This window comes from Lycorma delicatula, chromosome 10 (assembly GCF_047948215.1).
Source record: "Lycorma delicatula isolate Av1 chromosome 10, ASM4794821v1, whole genome shotgun sequence".
Classification (NCBI taxonomy): Eukaryota; Metazoa; Arthropoda; class Insecta; order Hemiptera; family Fulgoridae; genus Lycorma; species Lycorma delicatula.
In genome coordinates, this window is record NC_134464.1 from 1,821,714 (window position 1) to 1,843,418 (window position 21,705).

General features: G+C 31.2%; 1 protein-coding gene across 1 annotated transcript in view; it reads right to left on the bottom strand.

Moving 5' to 3' along the window:
* Window positions 1-5,599: 5,599 nt before the first annotated feature.
* The window catches only part of LOC142331170 (26S proteasome regulatory subunit 6B), a 31,824-nt gene continuing 15,718 nt past the window's right edge, over window positions 5,600-21,705 (bottom strand). The window contains exons 5-8 of the mRNA XM_075376879.1: window positions 21,377-21,580; window positions 16,267-16,511; window positions 7,903-8,127; window positions 5,600-5,805 (exon numbers count right to left, since the gene is read on the bottom strand). Of these exons, the coding sequence (XP_075232994.1) occupies window positions 5,692-5,805; window positions 7,903-8,127; window positions 16,267-16,511; window positions 21,377-21,580 (788 nt within the window). The 3' untranslated portion in view covers window positions 5,600-5,691. The remainder of the gene's footprint in view (window positions 5,806-7,902; window positions 8,128-16,266; window positions 16,512-21,376; window positions 21,581-21,705) is intronic.

Consider the following 21,705-nt stretch of genomic DNA (forward strand, 5'->3'; position numbering starts at 1 on the left):
CACTCTCGAACTAGATCACGGTTATTCGGAAATGCGTGTATATATATGTATAAAGTTTGTTCACTATCGCATCACCCCAGAACCAACCAACCGATTACTTTCAAATTTGTAGGATACATTCCTGTTATCCCAAGGAAGGTTCTAAGCCATCGGCCGAGGCCCTAGCTGCCTTGAAGGATAAGATACGTATTAAAAATATATATTATTTCTTCGCCCCCAAGTTGGGTAAAGTTGTGAATTAAACATATTCATTAAGAAAAAATATAGAATAATTCTTTTACTTCATTATTATATTTCTGCCAACATCGCACAGAAATCGGTTATGAATTTTTCGTCGTTAAAGGTGTGTGTACTTTAGTTACCATAACTGCTATCATTCTATCTTTTGTAATTTAGTTTCTTTTTGGATATAATTATTATTTACCAGTATTATTCTCACAACCGTGAGTATAACTTATAGTGTGCAGGTCCGGGAACTAGAGCCCTCTGGGTACATGGGAATGGCGAGCTCTGCGGCCATAGGGTAGGCCCCATGGCTCTGGGAGTCCCTGAGGAGCCTCTGAGTTGGCTTCCGGTTTCGCCTGGGCTGATCTGAGCGCCGAGGGTCCAGGTTCTGACTAGACGGACCGGCTAATATATATATATATTTACTTAATGAATTTCAAATAATTACCGATATGTTGCAAAAACTATTTATTTTTTTCTAGGTATTGAATAGTAATTGATGTTTTTATTTTTAATATCATCTTTTAAATGTTGAACTTAATGATTTAATGTTTATGTTAACATAAATATTAAATGAGCGGAAAGTAGATTTTTTATGTAATTGTGGTAAATAAAAACATTTAACTCCATAATTTTTCATACTGATCAACTTAAGCATACGAATTACCATATGAATGTATCACTGTATCTTAATACAGTAATATTGAATTATCAAAATATATATATATATAAATAATTATATTGGTAATATTGAATTACCAATTGAATACAAAAAAAAATTGAATTAGGATTAAAAAAATATATACCACTGTCAAAGGAATTCAGTTATCTATTGTACACTGTAAAATATAGCTTTGCTAATCTAAATATACTACATATTAAGTATAAACAATGATATAGAATGTTTTGCTAAATAAAACAAAAAAGTAATATCAATTAAGTTTTATGGTTGGAAAGATGGTAACTGCTGTTCATTATTTTATCTTTTTCAGATCAATCACGTACCAGTTAACGACCAATTGCAAAGTTAAAAAAAAAATCATTAAATATCAATAAAGTGAAGTTAGTATAGCTTACAAATATTTAAATTATGTATTATGTTAATTTAACATGTACTATGAAAATTTATAACGTTCTATCTAATATCTAGTGTAATAATAAACAATTCAATAATTTGTTAATGTTTTTTATTGTTATATTCAAAACTTCTCTCCAACCCCTTTACAGTCACAACAATTAGTGGCAACTGTAGGAAACAAAACAGACATAACTTATGGACATTACAGCACGGATAAAAATTCAGAAGTTTATTTTTCATATATTTTTATTTTCTTTATTAAATCACTTATTATGTCCCTCTCACCACTTATACCAAAATTTGAGATATGACCTAAAATCTTGGTGAAGTCCTTGGGACTTGTTCATCCAGTTACATGAAAACTAGTTTAAAAAGATAAATCGTATTAAAAGAGAACAACAGTTGGATAAATAAGGGAGACTTAGTACGCTGAATGCGACAGCAGTAATCAAGAGGTTGGAATGTCAACAGGTCGGTGATATTATGCTCCAAAATTAATTAATCCTAGAAAAAAGCCCTTTGCCCACGGTTCGGAATTAATTATGAGGACCAAGAAATCACATAGACCTGATTACTTACGTGCACGACTAGGAAAAATTAGCCAAGAACGGGTTTTATTATTCTTCTAACAATTTAGGTGTAAAATGTTATCGGTCCAAGACCATTGAATCGCACAATTTGGAATGTATGAACTGCATTAAGGAAAAACATACTGCTACTATTAGAGTCCAATGTTCCACGAGAAAATTTTTTTAAAATGCAATAAGCATTTCTGATGTAAGGTCTAATCAGCGCATGTAATATAGCTGTTTGTATTCATTATATCGCAGTGAACTTCAACAAATAGTTGAAGTTTTTCAAAATTGAATCAAATTCGTTGGAACCGCAGAAAAAATACATATATAATCTGTGACTGCATACTTTCCTTCTTGTCACCAATCTCGCACTAGGTTTTTTTTACAGTGGTAAGAGGTACATGGTAATCTGCATCTAGTGTGGAAAAAAGTATACAAATTGTAAGTACGGTGCAGAAGCAAACTGGATTTGTGAAAAAAAAAATTAAATTAAAAAAAACATAAAAAATATAGGAAAAAAACTGTGTCTAAGCATTAAACCCTTAACCAATACTGTTGGATAGAAATTCAACAACAGTCGCAAGGCGATTACTGAATGCAAAGATCCCAAGGGATCTATTATACAGTATGACAAATGATGAGGGAGTTGTAAGTTGTTTGACCACTGTCACATTTATCATCCTGAACCATCGTAAGGAAGACACCCTCTGCCACCCCGTCCGTTCTGAGCCCTTATGGACTTTGCCAGAGGTCATCTTCAAAACCTTGCACTGTTAAAGCATAGCGGGGAGGAGCTCCATCCTGCTGGTAATAGAACTCTTCATTATCCTATTGTAGCATGTATTGCCCCACGGCATGTTAAGATAGACATTGTAACAGTTGCATGGAAAAACGAGGCCCAATGACCCCTTCATATAAAAGGTATGCTCAAATTGTAACCCCAGGTTGATTCAATTGTTTTTCAATCATTACATGGGGGTTACCTGTTGAGTAACAGACACAGTTATGCCTATTAACAGCGTCTGAAAGTTTAAAATTTGCTTTGTCAGATCAACACATTTTTTGAATGATGCCATCACATTGTCTTTCTTCATTCAAAAGTATCTCCCAAAATTATAAATAGAGATCTGGATAATCCTCTATTAATTCATGAAGTAATATACATACATACATACATTTACATTTGCAAACCTAAACATTTCATTAGACAACCCAGAGATCTACAGAAAATGTCAACAAAAGCTCTCTTTTTGTATTTCTTTGGGCTTTAACTAAATGCCTGAGCAACTAACATTTAATTTTCACAGGTAGTAACACTGTTGGTCGACAACTCTTTGGCATATTACAGATGGACCCAGTTCTATCAAATTTAGCATGCAATCTGTAAATTGATAGTCTACTTGATGGAGGTTTAACAAATTCTTCTGCCCATTTCTGTCAAACCTGTTCAGCATTCTCTGTCTTCCAGAGAATGCTGTTTGGATAATCTGTTTGATTATCCACTTATGTTGGTTGTTGCTTAAATTACCAGCCATGATTCGAAAAGAAAAGAAAAGAAAACAATAACATTTAGAGCATAGTAACTACACCTACTTTTGCACTCTTCTGTATTTGGTAAATGGTATATTCATATGTATGATAACATCAGTATTTGTATCGTGGAAAGGTATACTGGAATTGATGCCAATGCTTTCTAATTACATAGAGAATACAGATCGTGATGGAACACAACATCATTTTTGGAAGGCAAAGAAAATATTCCAACTGTAGTTCTGAGTACACTTTGCGCAGACCTGTTGTAGATGAAGTGAAGCTGGTTACAGGTAAAGTGAATTTGTAGTCGCATATCATATCACAAATAATGAGGAAGGTGTATGATGGTTGATGACAGTTGCAGTTGAATGATGGATGTAGGTAAAGAATTATTGGTGTGGTTGGTGTCTACTGTGGTGGTGTCACGTGACCAAAGTACTGCAATCCTATTGGTTAGTGCCACTTTACCGTTCAATATACTAATCATCTAGATACTATAATGGATAAATTTTTATGGTTTTTAGAAACGTTGTCCTACTCAATATAATACTAATCATTTACATACCATACTAGTATAAGTTTGTGTTTTTTAGAAAAGTTGTGCTAATTAAATAGAAATTTGAATGTTAACAGTGGTGCAATGCAATGCATACCGGCAACATACAGCGCGCAGGTGGGTGCTAGCCATAATGCATTCCTGCTTCCTTTTACTGAGCACATCTTTCACTTACATCTTGAGAACGATGAATTTTTAAAAAATAATCAGATTAGGCAAAAGATGTTTCCTTTTCATTGTTTTACAGAATACCATCATTAAAATTTGTAAATATCCTAATCTTTTAATCTTGTCCCCCAAGGTAACATCCTCTTCTTTTTGGTTAAGACAATTTAAGATAGCTTTTATTACGTCCAGACCAAAGACCTGTTATTATTCAGAAGTCGGATCAGTTGAATCTGTGAAGCTACAGAAGGTAACAAACATATATTACAGAAACACATTACCATTCCTCTTATCTACGTAGTCAGGGGAAAAATTGAAAAACTTTAAAAATATTACAAAGAAAAACCAATTAAGTTTAGAAAAAAGTACAAGTCTCATAAAGTTTAAGATTAAGGCCAATTAGCTTCGAGAAAAGGAAGTTGAAAAGAAAGCTTTGCTTGAATAAATTCTAGAAAAAAAAAAGAAAAAATTTAGTTTAAAAAACTTAGTTTAAACTTTAGTTTAAAGAACTAAACTAAAGCAAAATCCAAGCGTTAAAAGATCTTCGCTGCCTAATATTACTATTCAATGAGGAATTTACAAATTAAACAAAAGGTGATTAATTTAAGTAAACAAAAGAAAAACAGAACTAGCAGAACAATAATGTTAGGTTTTTGGGGGTAGAACTAAGCGAGGTAGGATAGAGGGCCCCACCTATAATAACTTTCTTGCTTTTTTTTAAAATATTGAAATGGTCATTTAAATGCTGAAGTAAAACTGTTTATTTTTGAGATTTAATAAAATTCTAAAACTTAATGACTTTCTAATTACATTTTTTTTGTACTTAGCATGTAGAGATAAAGCTGAGAAAATCTTACACATATATAATACATGTATTTAATGTACAGTATTTTAGTGCATTATTTACATTTTAATCATTGAATAAAATTCAATAAAATTTTTTACCATTTTTTATTGAGATTAAAGTATAAGTTACTAAAGAACAAAGCTAGTTTTAAATGTTGAAATGATATTTGAAAATTACTTAAAAATGGTTTAAATTTTTTACATCATCATATGCTTTCCTATTAATTTTATGGTAATGAAAATGTGATCTAATATGGGATCAAATGTGGATTGTAATTTTTGTGAGAATGCAAACAGGTTTACATTCATATATTATCGTATATTACATTACCTTATTGCAAATTCTTGTATTATAAGATTATAGTTTAGGCATACTCATTTAAATCAAACACATACTCGCATAAATATACTATTAAATTATATTTATTGCAAGGACTCAATGAATTTATTGAGAAAGTATAACTCTAACATACAGGTAAACCAGTAGTGATCTATCCTACAAATAGGAGTACATCCTATTAGGTTTTATCCCTTTGCCAGCAAGGATACAATGTTGTCAATACTGGTATTCTTATGTCAATAGGAAATAACATAATAAGTAAGATGAAATAATAAACTCAATAGTAAAATAAGACAATATTTTAAATTAGTAAGATGAAAAAATACAATTTATCAATAAACATTTAATATTAATTGATATAAGAGAGGAAAAACTATTTGTAGAATTCATGTTCAGATTCATCCTTTTTGATATTATTTTTATAGCCTTTTTCAAAATCTTTAGCTAGTACAATATAACGATTTTCACGTACTGCATGCATGCCAGCCTGAAAAATAAAAATAAATTACATTTCTTAAAAAAAATTATGAATGAAAATTAGATAATCACTGTTTAAAGGAAAAATTACTCCTGCACTCGGAGAGGATTGTTTTTATCATTCAACAATATTTAGGTGGTACCAGCAGTTGGAAAGAGGAAATTTTAGCCTTGGGGACACTAATGTCAGGTCAACCATCTTTGTGTGTGACTTTACCACCAAACAGAGGTGTTCTTGGTCATTAATGCACCAGCAGTTTGTGCTATTCTGTGAGATCACCTACAAGTTAGAAAACTTTGTACCCTTTAGCTGCCGCAAAACTTGACCGACAACTAGATGACACAGCTTGTTTCATAGTGCCATGAAATGCTGGAAAAGTCTGAAAATGGGCAGTCTCCCTTTGTGAACAAAATTGTGATAGGCGATGAAACTTGGCTGTATTATTATGATATCCCGAACAAAGTGTGGGTGTTTGAACATACTGCAGCTGTTTTAAAATCCAGATCTGTGAAGAGAAAGATAGCTGTATTTTTTGTATTTTTTAGTGCGAGAAAAGTTTTAGAAACTCTCAGAAGACAGTTACACAGAAGTGATATATTGACGAGTGCCTGCCTAAAGTTGTCAAAGCTCTCAAGAAGCTGCGCCCAAACTCGATGATGAGCAAATGGTTTCTTCACCACAATAATCCTCCTGCAGACCACTCAAAACCAGTATTTGGCCAGCACTGGAGTAAAACTGTTAGAGCATCTCCCTACAGTCCTGTGCTGTTCCTCAAACAGTGCTGTTCCTCTAGGCAAAGAAAGAGTAAAAGGAAGGCATTTTGTGAGTGATGATAACTTCGTAAGGACATTTCTTTGAAAACCAATTTTGATAGAAGGAGACGTGCATAATGTGTGTTGAAAATTATTAGAAAATAAAGTCATATAGCAAAACTTTCTTAGTGTTCATGCTTAGTGCTTTCTTGGGCAGATATACATCTGGTCCTTGAAATACTCTATTTGTTAGTCATGTTATTATTTTCAAGTTATTGTTATTAATTTATCATTTATACTACATATGGGATCAGTTAGTTAACAAACTTATTTATATGTAGATTTTTTAATACAAATAAATAATATTACAGATTTTATCACACTGAAGACATATTTATATATTGATACACTATATGTATGTTATAACTATGCATTACAATTAACTATAAAAGGTATTGTATATTTATTAAAATAATACTAAACATCACATACAATTCAAAATAGTAAGAATGTTTATTTAATTTTTTTCCAGAACTGTTTTCATGAATTTTATATAATATTTAGAATAGAATATTTTAAAAATTAACCATGTAAATGATTGTAAAAATTACAAAACTTCCTCTTCTGGTGTGATATCAAATAGTGGAATGAACAAATTTTTCTCTAATACCAATTTATCAATATTTTATTACTTAAAACAGTTCTCCCAACTTAATCAAACAATTATCTTCATATTGAGTTTGTATTTGCTTCAAATTTATTATACTTGTAAGTATATTTCATTATAATAACAATTTCATTATTATTGTTACTTTCCAGATTATTTTCAATTAATAATGGCAGGATTAAATGGTTTGAACAATGGAGGAAAACTTCAAAAAAACAATACACAACTATTTTACAGGGAACTTAAGAATCTAATCAACAGTTACTCAGCTCCAAGTTTTAACTTTAAACAAGAAAATGACACAAGAAGGAAAATTGTAATATCATGGCTGAATATTTAAAAAAATTATTAAACTTTGAAACACCCAAAGAAAAACTGAACTTAAGCTTCACAAAACAAAATCCTAAATTTAATCCACCAGACAAGGAAGAGATTAAAAATGTGATCAACTCGCTCAAAAATAAATAAACATCAGGCGAGGATGGTACAATAGCAGAATTATAGAAGCTTACAGATGAAAATTTCATAACAGAAACCAAAACTCTTCCTGAAAATTTGGATAGACGAAAAATTCCAGATGATTGGCTTGCCGCATTAATTCATCCATTGAATGAACATAATAATTGCATGTGATTTACTAAATTTTCACGTAATCTATACCCAAATATTTTCAATGAACATACATACCTCTTGGCAAATAGCATTAATATCAGCTCCAGATATACGATCGGGTCGGGCGATATAATCTTCTAAATCAACTTCCTCACTAAGATTCATCTTAGCAGTTATAGTAGAAAATACAAGACGTTTTTGTCTGCGATCAGGAAGTGGGAATTCAATTTTACGATCCAGACGACCAGGACGTAATAATGCAGGATCTAATGTATCAGCCCTATTTGTAGCCATAATTACCTAAGAAAACATTTGAAAAAATAATAAAGGAAAGAATATAAAAATTAATAATTATTAATTAGCCTAACTTATTTAGATTAGGGTTATTAATAAGTGAAATTATGCTTTTACAACAATAAATTCAGCTTTTACGAAAATTTTGAAATTTATTAAAATTATTCAAATGATTAAATTTTAATGTTTAATGTTATACCATACACTATTATATTACATGGACACCAAATGACTTCCTTGTATGCCTATTAAATAATACATACACATTTTTTTTAAATGAAAAGTACATAAAATTTTATTTCATTAATAACTTCTGATATGTTTTCATATTTTTATTTTTATTGTTATTGAATTATTATTTATTGTAATTTTTTTACAGTGAGAGGTTAATAAACTATTAATAAATCAATATATTTAAATTAAAAAAAAAAGTTACAAAAAAAAAAGAAAATGAGATGTCGAATTTGAACCGATGTAGCCATTCCCTTGTAAGATCTAAATATTTCATTAATTAAAATTTTATTTGGCTATAACAATGAAACCAATGAAATTACGTACCACTTATGATATATGTCATTGAAAAGCTCTCAATGAGGGCTTATTACTGCAGTTAAGAAAAGGTCCAAAATCTAATGTTTTTGGATTTTGCGCTTTTTTGGACACTTTTTCCAGACGATTGCAATCAAAAGGAGATGCTAAATGTTATAACAGTCCTAAATTCAAAATTTCAACATCCTACAGCTAATCGTTTTTGAGTTATGGGTGATATATATGTATGCACGTACAGACATCATGCCAAAACTAGTCAAAATAGATTCAGGGATTGTCAAAATGGATATTTCCATACTTCCCTTACTTCAAACAAGTATAAAAAAAAATTAAATTATGTGTATAATTGAGGAAATCAACACATTTTGAATTATAGAGATCTGAGATGGGTATTACACTTCTGGCTAGCATAGTATGATCATATGTGACATTCAATTTTTACATCTACTTTAATGAAATGCAATTCTTTTTTCAATTTTCTTCACTAATTTTTCACTAAAACATTAAAATCATTGGAAAATAGTATAATTTTTTGTAAAAGGTTGTTCTTTCATTCCTTTTCTCTATATTTAGACTTGACTTTTCTACTGTTTTTATTTATTTTAACTATTTTTGAATTGATTTATTCATTTTATTTTATTTTTTTTTTTTGGACGATAAACATTTCTGCGTTCTCATTACACAGACACGATTTATTTGTTGTAATAAAAAAAGATACATCACATAACATATCTCAATTAAAAAATTAAAATTTCCAACTGCATAAGCAATTAGCATGAAATATCTTAAAACACTACAGAAATTTAAATATTTGAGTATAAATGATCACAGTAATCTGGTAATATATAAACAATTATTGTACTGTATAACACTATTCAATTTTATGATTCAGCCTGTTGAGAGGATACAAGAACTGGACCTTCTTGAAAGTAAAGGATTCACGTATCCATATCATTCCCTTTCTGGAGGTTTCCAATTACTTAAAAATACTTTGAAGATTTCTAATTTATTACAACCCCTCATTGTTCATATTTACAGAAAAATCAATTTTTTATTTTTTTTATCACCTTATTTACAAATTACCGAAAAATAAATATTGTATATATTTGTTAGAAATACTTAATTGTGTAAAGAAATATCTCAAAAAAGCAGCTCACTAAACTGTAATACTTTCCTAGTATCTATTATTTAACGTTATTTAGTGGAAAAATAATTAAACATGAAAAAAGCTACCTAAGATTTCTTTTTTGGGGGTACACAGTAATTTAACATGAAGTTTTATTTTAAATTTATTTTATTTTTTCTCCTCCCTCATCCCAACAAATCCACCTTCCAAGAAAATCTTTTTGATTTTCTATGTTTACTATGTTACATGGAAGAAACTAAAAAACGATCACTAAAAATAAACTAATAAAAATGAATAAACCATCTAAAACTCAACCAATAAAAAGTTACCTAACATATCTTTATTTGTGGTGGGGGGATGAATTATAATACAATTTTATTGTAATGTTATTACTAGAAGTATAATAAACTTTTAATAATATTAAAAATTCAAATAAACAAAGTTTTTTTTTTTTGTTTGTGACGAAAAACGCTTGGGCGTTATCATTGCCTGGAATTTTATTAATAAAAGGGTAAAATAATTCCAAAATAATAAAACTTATAGGGTGTAAAATCAATATTAATCATATAATAAAAATTTATTAAAACTTTTTTCAAAATCAATATTATTAAACTTTGGTAAGTTCCCCAACCCCAATATTGTCCCCAAAGTATTTTTTGGAGAGTTGCTTGCACTACTACTGTCTACGAAGACATTAAAAAAATTTGGTTAAAAAATATGAAACAAATAAAAAGATAGCTTATTAAGATTTTTGAAAGAGAACTTTTGGGGCAAACTTTTTTGTAAATAGTAAGATAAGTATGCACGCATGCAGTGATAATGTGGAGGTTGCTTGCAAAATTTTGAGAACATTGACCCCAAAATGTATCTACCCCACCCCCTGGAGAGATATAGACTCCAATCGTTCACAAAAAAAAAAATTGTCCCATATATACAACTCTTTGTACAAACTTTTATCAAAATCAGTTTAAAGTTAACCAGTCAAAAGTTATTAAGCTTCAAACACATCAATGCAAACTTACATATGTATGAACATTACCCCCTTTTAGATAGATTTCATAAGAAAGCTATCTATTGTAATGGGTAATCATGATTCGACTTCCGGAAAATTTCAACATATCTTCATGTTTCACATCACCAAATCTCAAAACCACCATCAGTTAAAAAGTTTATTAACTTAGAAAAAGTTAAAAGTTTATTATAAACTTAGAAAAACCTAATATACATAAATAAATAAATAAATATAATAAATAAACGCCTTTTCAGATCCTCCGGATCCATCATCAGTTAACACAATTAATAAAATATTAGGTAATCGGTCGCTAAGGTAAAACCAATTAAAACTGTAGCCAGACGTCAATGTGCAGATGTTTTAGCCAATTTAAATAGATTGTCATTTTCAAATGGTTCATCAAATTGAAGTTCTTATATTTATAAACCTAATATTTCTCTAAATTCTTTAGTTTGTTTTTTAACGTTACAAACTTCTAATATCTCCACATTATCTGCCAAGTTTGTAATTACGTGTTTATTTGAAATCAAATAATTCGCCATGTTTGAAAAGCATTTCTTCTTATTCTTGAATGCCCTCAGATATTCTGAGAACCCTAAACAATCTATTAGTTTTTCCAATATATATGGCATCACAGTCTGTGCACCTAATACTATATATGCCGCTAAGGTTGAATTTGTCAAAGATGTAGGTTGAGTTATAATTAAAGAACCTTGTTGAAACATTATTGACCGGTTTGTACGTGATTGTATACTTTTCCTTACTATAAACATTCACTATGTTATATGTGTGTTCGTTCACACAGCTGTAAAAAATATAACTTTTACTGTAATTTTTAGACTAATTTATTGGGACAAAAGTAGTGTTTTTGTTATATTTATTTTTCAAACATCATCTGTAAATACCTTTAACGAAAGATTTATTATAGCCATTTTGCAAAGTTATACTCCTTGTATGTTCTTGTTCATTATTTAAAACTATTTTATTATTATGTGAATAAACCATAGCTCTATGTATCATAGCATAAAATGTGTTCCTTTTATGTGACCACGGGTTATTTGAATCCCTGTGGATGGTTTTATTATTACTTGTTGGTTTTCTGTATATGCTTGTTTCAATCTAGTTCATTTGTTTTTATGTTTATGTCCAAAAAATGTATGGTTTTGTCAATGTCAGACTCCATAGTAATAATCTTATCAAACGAATTTACTTGTGTAATATTAATTGGTTTTCTAATGCTACGTTAGAAGTAAATATCATAAGTATGTCATCCACATACCTCACCCACGTTATTATGAGCGCATAATATATCATGTAAATTGAGTTTCTTAAAGTTCTGTAGAGAAATATTACATTTATAAATATACGAATTTCAATTTGGTGAACCATCAAACACATTTTGAAAACGACGATCTATTTAAATTGGCTATAACATCTGCACATTGACATCTGATTAACAGTTTTAATTAATTTTACCTTAGTGACAGACCTAATATTTTATTAATTGTGTTAACAACTGATGATGGATCTGAAGGGTCCAAAAAGGCCTTATTGAAAAAAAAGGATTTTAACACTTAAAGGTGGAATCAGTCTTATTTTTGTATGTATGTGTAAACATGGTGGTTTGTAAGCTTCTATACTATACTATACTACACCAAATGAAAATTTTTTACAAAAATAAAATTTTTAAAGAATGTTTACAAAAAAAAAATGGATTTACTAATGTTGCGATATGCGAAACAATGTATTAAGACAATGCTACTTGATAAGTTTATATCCTAAGATTAACATAAAACCAGTTACAGTAACTCAACACATCAAAAAATGTTACTAACAGTAATGAATATACATTATTTATTCGTTATGAAAAAAACTTTTTATATATACAAAAAAAGAAAAATAAATAATAAATTCATAAAAGGAACATATAAAACAAATTCTTTTGCCTAGTGGATATTTGACTCGGAACACCCATTAAACTATTTGAAACTCGTAGAACCCTTATTTTATTTATCTACTTGAACTTTGATATTTGCATATCAGAATTTCACAAATTATCTTATTAATACTTATACTAATACAGAATTGGCCAATCCAAAATTAATTCTAATTATAATTTTGAACATAATTTATCATTATAACAAGTAACATTTTTAATAGTTCTTTATTAAATAGTCAACAGATTAGTAATATTGTAATGGATCCATTACAAGTATTTTTGTGGAGAGGCCTTTAATAATAGTTTCTTATATCTTTACCCAGAATAAAACATTAATTGCAAACCTCCTAAACAGCTTTCCGAACAAAGTCACAGCATTCAAGCTCACACAGACGAATCCAAACACGAACTGCAACTTTCGATGGTTTCCCGGTCTAACCCCCACCACCAATCCTGAGTCAGTCTATGTTAGTGCATGTATGCAAACTAACGTAACACTTTCTATGGGAAACGTTTGTTCCCATTGTGGGCATGATTTCATACTATGTTAAATTTTTTTTTAGCAGGAATGTGTGATAAGAATTCAATTATGCGGTGATTATCCACAATCAGTCTTAGAATAAATCCATTTAACCTTGTATTTTAAAATCGTCCGTCAATGCAATACATAATTTATAAAATAAAAAGTATATAATACAAATAAAGTAACCAACTTAATTAAGCCCTATGTATTTTAGTCAAAATTTATAATAGTTACAGGTTCTTGAACTATATATAATTAATATATATATATTTCACACATTTTCTTGTCAAAACAATAACTGCCATAATTTTGCGTCAATCACTTTCAAATTGATACATAAAATATAACGACCCAAAATCTCGGTCGAGTTCGTTACGGCAAAATCATCGGACCATTGGGGTGGAAATAGGGGGGCTTTTTCAAAAAAACAAAATATCACTATAACTTTCTTATTAAGTAAAATATTGAATTCGTTTAAAGTTCCTACTATTCTTTGGATAAGGGCCTAAAACATATCTAAGTAAAGTTTTTTGATATCACCAACCATTGGCCCAGGGGTGGTAAACATGGGATTTTGAAGACAAAAAAAATTATACCTCCCTTAATAGGACGTTATCGAATCTGTTAAAGTGGTTGTTAGATCTCTTAAACCTTATGTAAAACTTCTGTCTGAAACAATTTTTGATATGGCTAAACCCTTATGGCAAGGGGTGGCCAAAATGTTGCTGAATTTGTAAGAAGATGGGGCTTGTTGCACGCTAAACATGTGAAATTCTTTTCACGTGCAATGTCATATTTAGTAAAATTTGAAGTTTTTCTTATCTTTAAGGTGGAAATCTTTTTATTCCCTACTTAGAATCAGTGAAATCTACCTCCGCCTTCCAGCGTGCTGAGAGATTTTTTTTTGTTTTTTGGGGTTCCTGGGTCATGAAACATCAAGAAATGCAAAAAAAAACCCATACCCATTTTTTGACTGATTACCATACTTCCTTCTTGCAGTGTAGCTCTAGAAATGCTAGGAAGTCAAACTTTAAATAACTTTGATAAAATTTTAATATATTAATTATTACGTAAAAGATTACATCTCTGCAAATATTTTAAGCACAAGCAAACAATTTTCATAAAATTATCAGAGGACATTTCTAGTTTATGTTCTTCACACTGTTTGTGTACATTTAGGACATATGGGGACGAGAACTTCAAACTTTGTATTATACAATAAGCCACTTAGAAAAAAAACATTACCAAAACTTAAGCTATTCAAAGAATTTGATTACAGAGTATTTCTAAATTAATTAAACAAAAGTGACCTTTAATAATGAAAAAAATAAATAACTACAGCAATGTTTGATACAAGACTGAATACAGTATATCTTCCAGTTTCATTTACAAATGTTCCGTATGGCTACCTTTAGTAACATGGCAGATGTCCCATCTGTAATCCTGCCAAATCCTATGAAGCACATCTTTATCTATAGTGACAACTGTTTGTTAACTGGTGCCGCAGCTCGTTGATATTTCCTGAAAGTGGAGGAACAAACACTCTTGTCTTTAATGCAATCCCATACAGAGAAGTCATTGGAGTTAATCAGGTGATTATGGTGGCTAGGAAATTGCTCCACCACATCAGCACTTTGCTATTGAGATGTGTGACAACTGCATGATGATAATGTGGTGGCACGCCATCTAGCTGGAATATGTGCCCATATCCTGTTGTATTTATGGCATTAGAGAATGAACATACATAAACCAGGACATGCTCAAGCGTAAATTTTTTGACAGCCAACAGCACAAAAAATCCTAGACAAGTCCCGTACATGTTCGATCATGTGATGTGGATTCTGCTCACCTCAAATATGAATATTATATTAATTCACTTTACTGCTGGTATGGAAGTTTGCTTTGTCACTGAAACAATTTTATTAAGATAATTATCTTCAGCCTCAGTTTTGTTTAACATGTTTACACAAAACTAAGTTAATTTTCTTTATCACCTTCACTCACAGCTTTCACCAGTTGTAATCTGTGAGGTTTATTAAATGGCAGTCGATTAAACGATATCCTCCATACTATAACCCTTGGAATATTGAATTCTAAGCTGGCATTTCCCATCGATTTACCTGAACTACAAATGATGTCTGCCGCACTTGTTCAATTGCCACATCAGAAACTGAAGGTCTACCCTGACCTGGTGCCCTATGTGATACACAACGTGTTTTAATGAAACGATTAAATTGTGCAATAACAGACTGTCTTTGAGGTGGTTGTTTGCAATATTTCTAAATAGTAGTAGCAGATAAAGAATTCACGAAACCATAAACAACACTGAGCACCGGTGTATGACTCCATAACGACTGAAGGAATTACACATTTGTGCGTGCCACCTAGCGAGAACATTGGGAACTAACCGTGAGTGTTAGCTGGGAATGAAACTTGAAGATATACTGTATTCAGTGATGAGTCAAACAATTCTGTAAGTTATTTACTTTTTTCATTACTAAAGGTTACTTTTTTATAACTAATTTAGAAATACTCTGTACTGATGAATATCAGGAATAATTTCATAAACATATGGAAAATCTATAGGTTCCCCCAAGGAATGTTCCAGATTACCAATGCTAATTCTTTTTTCTTGGAACTAAGAATTTAGAAAAGTTTTAGTAATCCTGAAACTTAAGTCATCAATTAATATGTACACAGTGGTCCAACCACTATTCAAAAATGAAGAGACGAAGTCAATATCTATCAATCACCACGAAGTCAAAAGAAAGTGTTTAATTAAGAGTTATTATTCATAAATTAAGTAAAAATGTATTTTAGTGATCATTGAGTAGCTTTGATAAAACATTTTAAAACAAACATTTTATTTCATTAAAAAAAAAATACACACAAAATGCAATGTTTTATTTTCTTTAAATTAATCAAAAGTGAAATTAATACTGAAAACTCTTAACACACTACATAGAACAAATAAATACATTTAAAAAACAGCAAACCTTGACATTAGTAGTTTGGTCAAATCCATCCATTTGATTAAGCAATTCAAGTAATATTCTTTGAACTTCACGATCTGCACCGGTTTGAGCATCAAATCGCTTTGTAGCAATAGCATCAATTTCATCTATGAAAATAATAGCGGGTGAATTTTCTTTAGCCAATCTAAATACATCTCTAACCATACGAGGTCCTTCACCCAAATATTTCTGTACGAACTCTGATCCCACAACCCTAATAAATGCAGCTGAAAAAAACAATTAGCTTTTTTTAGATATTTACTGAAAATCATTCGCAAGTACCTATTTTTCTTTTCATTAATCATGTAAAATCTATAATTAAATATAATTTATTTTTAGAGTACAAGATAAATGTAGCAGAAGCAACAGCAACAATAATTTAGAAGTTATAACAGAATATATAACAAGACAGATTTAAAATGTCAATAAAGTAAGAGCCTATAAATAATCACTAAATACAATGTAATCTTGTTAGATGGCACATGCATGATTTACAATAGGTACTTTAAAAAAGACTGAAAGCAATTGCTGAATTCGTGAAGAGAAAGAACAAACTGGTTTCAGAAGAGGCCAATGAACAACAAATGCCATTTCTACAATTAAATAGCCGATTGAAAAGAGTAGAGTATTATTTGGAAACATTATTGCATTAATTGATTTTCTGAAATCTTTTTACAGCCTAGATAGAACGAAGATATACAGCATTTATTATACTTTTCACTTAATCAAAGCAATTAAAAGTTTGTACGATGATACTTCAGTCGTTACTGAGTAGGGATGGATATAGATCAATAATAGACACTGAGAGACCAAGAAATTAGTTTGGCAAAGTACGATATCTGGATGATAAACACAGGTAGATAAATTTTTAACTCAGGGATATAGCTTAATCTGGAAGCACAACTCAGCATTACATATGGAGATGTAACTCCATCTCCAACTCAGCATTACATATGGAGATGTAACTCCATCTCCAACTCAGCATTACATATTGCATAATTACAAGTGGAATCCATGTTAGAGTGAGGAATATATTTACTATAAGATATGACCCCCTCTAGGAATCATGAGACCTTGCCGTTGGTGAGGGGGCTTGAGTGCTCAGGGATACAGAGTAGCTGGATCGAAGGTGCAACCATATCGGAGAGGTATCTGTTGAGAGCCAGACTAAGGAATGGTTTCTGAAAGAGGGCAGCAGCTCTTTCAGTAGTTGTTAGGGGCGTGAGTCACAATGACAACGGCCATATCAACATCACTCAGTCCTCTGAGTACTGCGCAGCTGAAAGCAATGGAGAACTACAGTTGTTTTTTTTCCAAGAAAATGTGGCTCTCTGCATTTTCACACAACAATAATGGAGGCGCCTTGGTAAAATATTCCGGAGGTAAAATAGTCCCCCGTTTGGATCTCCAGGTGGGGACTACTAAGGAAGGGGTCACCAGAAAACTAAAAAATAACATTCTACGAGTCGGAGCATGAAATGTTAGAAGCTTGAAAAAGGCTGGTAGGCTAGAAAATTTAAAAAGGGAAATGGGTAGGATGAAGGTGAATATAGTAGCAATTAGTGAGGTTCGGTGGGAAGAGGAAGGCGACTTTTGGTCAGGTAATTTTAGAGTAATTAACTCAGCGTCAAATAATGAGCAGGGAGTAGTAGGTTTCGTGACGAACAAGAAGATAGGGAGGAGAGTGGAGTATTTCAAGACGCATAGCGATAGAATCATTGTAATAAGGATAAAATCAAAACCTAAACAGACAACGATTGTTAACGTCTATATGCCTACAAGCGCCCATGATGATGATGAGGTAGAGTGTGTATACGAAGAGATTGATGAAGCAATTAAACACGTAACAGGAGATGAAAATTTAATAATAGTTGGAGATTGGAATGCAAGCATTGGAAAAGGCAAGGAAGGAAATATAGTGGGTGAATACGGGCTGGGCAAAAGGAATGAAAGAGGGGACCGACTTATAGAGTTTTGCACGAAGTATAATTTAGTAATTGCCAACACCCAATTTAAAAATCATAATAGAAGAATATACACTTGGAAAAAGCCAGGCGATACTGCAAGGTATCAGATAGATTATATCATGGTTAAGCAAAGATTTAGAAATCAACTCGTTGACTGCAAAACTTACCCTGGAGCAGACATTGATAGCGACCATAATTTGGTGATAATGAAATGTAGATTGGGGTTTAAAAACCTAAAGAAAGGGTGTCAGATGAATCGGTGGAATTTAGAGAAGCTTGAGGAAGAGGAGGTAAAGAAGATTTTTGAGGAGGACATCGCAAGAGGTCTGAGTAAAAAAGATAAGGTAGAAAATGTAGAAGAAGAATGGGAGAAGTTAAAAAGGAAATTCTTAAATCAGCAGAAGCAAACTTAGGCGGAATAAAGAGAACTGGTAGAAAACCTTGGGTTTCAGACGATATATTGCAGCTGATGGATGAACGTAGAAAATATAAGAATGCTAGTGATGAAGAAAGTAAAAGGAACTATCGGCAATTAAGAAATGCTATAAACAGGAAGTGCAAACTGGCGAAAGAAGAGTGGATTAAAGAAAAGTGTTCAGAAGTGGAAAGAGAAATGAACATTGGTAAAATAGACGGAGCATACAGGAAAGTTAAGGAAAATTTTGGGGTACATAAATTAAAATCTAATAATGTGTTAAACAAAGATGGTACACCAATATATAATACGAAAGGTAAAGTCGATAGATGGGTGGAATATATTGAAGAGTTATACGGAGGAAATGAATTAGAAAATGGTGTTATAGAGGAAGAAGAGGAAGTTGAGGAGGATGAAATGGGAGAAACAATACTGAGATCTGAATTTAAGAGAGCATTAAATTATTTAAATGGCAGAAAGGCTCCTGGAATAGACGGAATACCTGTACAATTACTGCGCAGTGCAGGTGAGGAAGCGATTGATAGATTATACAAACTGGTGTGTAATATTTATGAAAAAGGGGAATTTCTGTCAGACTTCAGAAAAAGTGTTATAGTAATGATACCAAAGAAAGCAGAGGCAGATAAATGTGAAGAATACAGAACAATTAGTTTAACTAGTCATGCATCAAAAATCTTAACTAGAATTCTATACAGAAGAATTGAGAGGAGAATGGAGGAAGTGTTAGGAGAAGACCAATTTGGTTTCAGGAAAAGTATAGGGAGAAGGGAAGCAATTTTAGGCCTCAGATTAATAGTAGAAAGAAGATTAAAGAAAAACAAACCAACATACTTGGCGTTTATAGACCTAGAAAAGGCATTCGATAACGTAGACTGGAATAAAATGTTCAGCATTTAAAAAAAATTAGGGTTCAAATACAGAGATAGAAGAACAATTGCTAACATGTACAGGAACCAAACAGCAACAGTAACAATTGAAGAACATAAGAAAGAAGCCGTAATAAGAAAGGAAGTCTGACAAGGATGTTCCCTATCTCCGTTACTTTTTAATCTTTACATGGAACTAGCAATTAATGATGTTAAAGTACAATTTAGATTCGGAGTAACAGTACAAGGTGAAAAGATAAAGATGCTACGATTTGCTGATGATACAGTAATTTTAGCCCAGAGTAAAAAGGATTCAGAAGAAACAATGAACGGCATAGATGAAGTCCTACGCAAGAACTATCGCATGAAAATAAACAAGAACAAAACAAAAGTAATGAAATGTAGTAGAAATAACAAAGATGGACCACTGAATGTGAAAATAGGAGGAGAAAAGATTATGGAGGTAGAAGAAGTTTGTTATTTGGGAGGTAGAATTACTAAAGATGGACGAAGCAGGAGCGATATAAAATGCCGAATAGCACAAGCTAAACGAGCCTTCAGTAAGAAATATAATTTGTTTACATCAAAAATTAATTTAAATGTCAGGAAAAGATTTTTGAAAGTGTATGTTTGGAGTGACGCTTTATATGGAAGTGAAACTTGGACGATCGGAGTATGAGAAGAAAAGATTAGAAGCTTTTGAAATGCGGTGCTATAGGAGAATGTTAAAAATCAGATTGGTGGATAAAGTGACAAATGAAGAGGTATTGCGGCAAATAGATGAAGAAAGAAGTATTTGGAAAAATATAGTTAAAAGAAGATACAGACTTATAGGCCACATACTAAGGCATCCTGGAATAGTCGCTTTAATATTGGAAGGACAGGTAGAAGGGAAAAATTGTATAGGCAGGCTACGTTTGGAATATGTAAAACAAATTGTTAGGGATGTAGGATGTAGAGGGTATACTGAAATGAAACGACTAGCACTAGATAGGGAATCTTTGAGAGCTGCATCAAACCAGTCAAATGACTGAAGACAAAAAAAAAAAAAGATATGAATAGAATATGGCTTAAAAATATCTTGATCGAGGATTCTGTGCAAAATACCCGATCAGACATAGAGATAAGTAGAATGATTTTGAAACAAGTATCTAGCTTCTATTACTTAAGGTATGCAGTATTTTTTATTTACGATTGGGGTGTTACAAGTAAACTTAACTTGTACAAGTATGTTTTTAAAATTATTTACAGAACTCTAAAGCAGAAGACCAAAATAGAAATAAGTTTGAAGTTCTGAAACACTGGCCATTTTTTTTGTGTAATGTGGACACTTAGTAAAAGAGAAATGAGATTCCTTATAGCAATGAAGGGCTGCAGACTGTTGGACAAAATACCAAATGAAAATATCAGATCAATTAACTGCCACTTTAAAATACAACTACGTATTGGGACATGTTTGAGAGATATGCAATACAGCTAGAAACAACTATCTATCAGTACATTATAATAACTTAAATTTTTTTTTTATCAGCTTAGCTCCATGTTCCTTCTTGCATTGGAATCAGAAATGAAGAGTTATCTAATTTTCAAAAAACTTTCTAGAAAATGGTTACTGTTGTTCTTGTTTCTAATACGAGCTAAATCTCATTGAAATATTTTTGACAGACACATTCTGCCTTTATAGAAGTAGATAAAATGCCATGTTTGTGCAAAGTCAAACAAATTGTTAGTATTCATTACACCGCTAGATCTATATAAATTATTACATAAATAAGCCAATTTAGACTAAAAAGAAAGATTATATCATTAAAATTTATTCAAACCTGTTGTATGATGAGCAACAGCTTTTGCTAACATAGTTTTACCACAACCAGGAGGTCCATACATTAAGACACCTCTAGGTGGATCGATACCAATTTGTTTATACAATTCAAAATGTGTAAGAGGTAATTCCACAGCCTCTCGTATTTCTTGTTTTTGCATATCCATACCTCCTATGTCTGCATATTGCACATCCGGTTTTTCATCTAAATAGAAAAATAAATAAATAAATAAAAATCATCATTATTATTCAAACAAAAGTAATTAAATTTTTAATAGTTAAATTAATAAACTGATGAATTAGAGAGAATACATAATCAATTTTAAACAA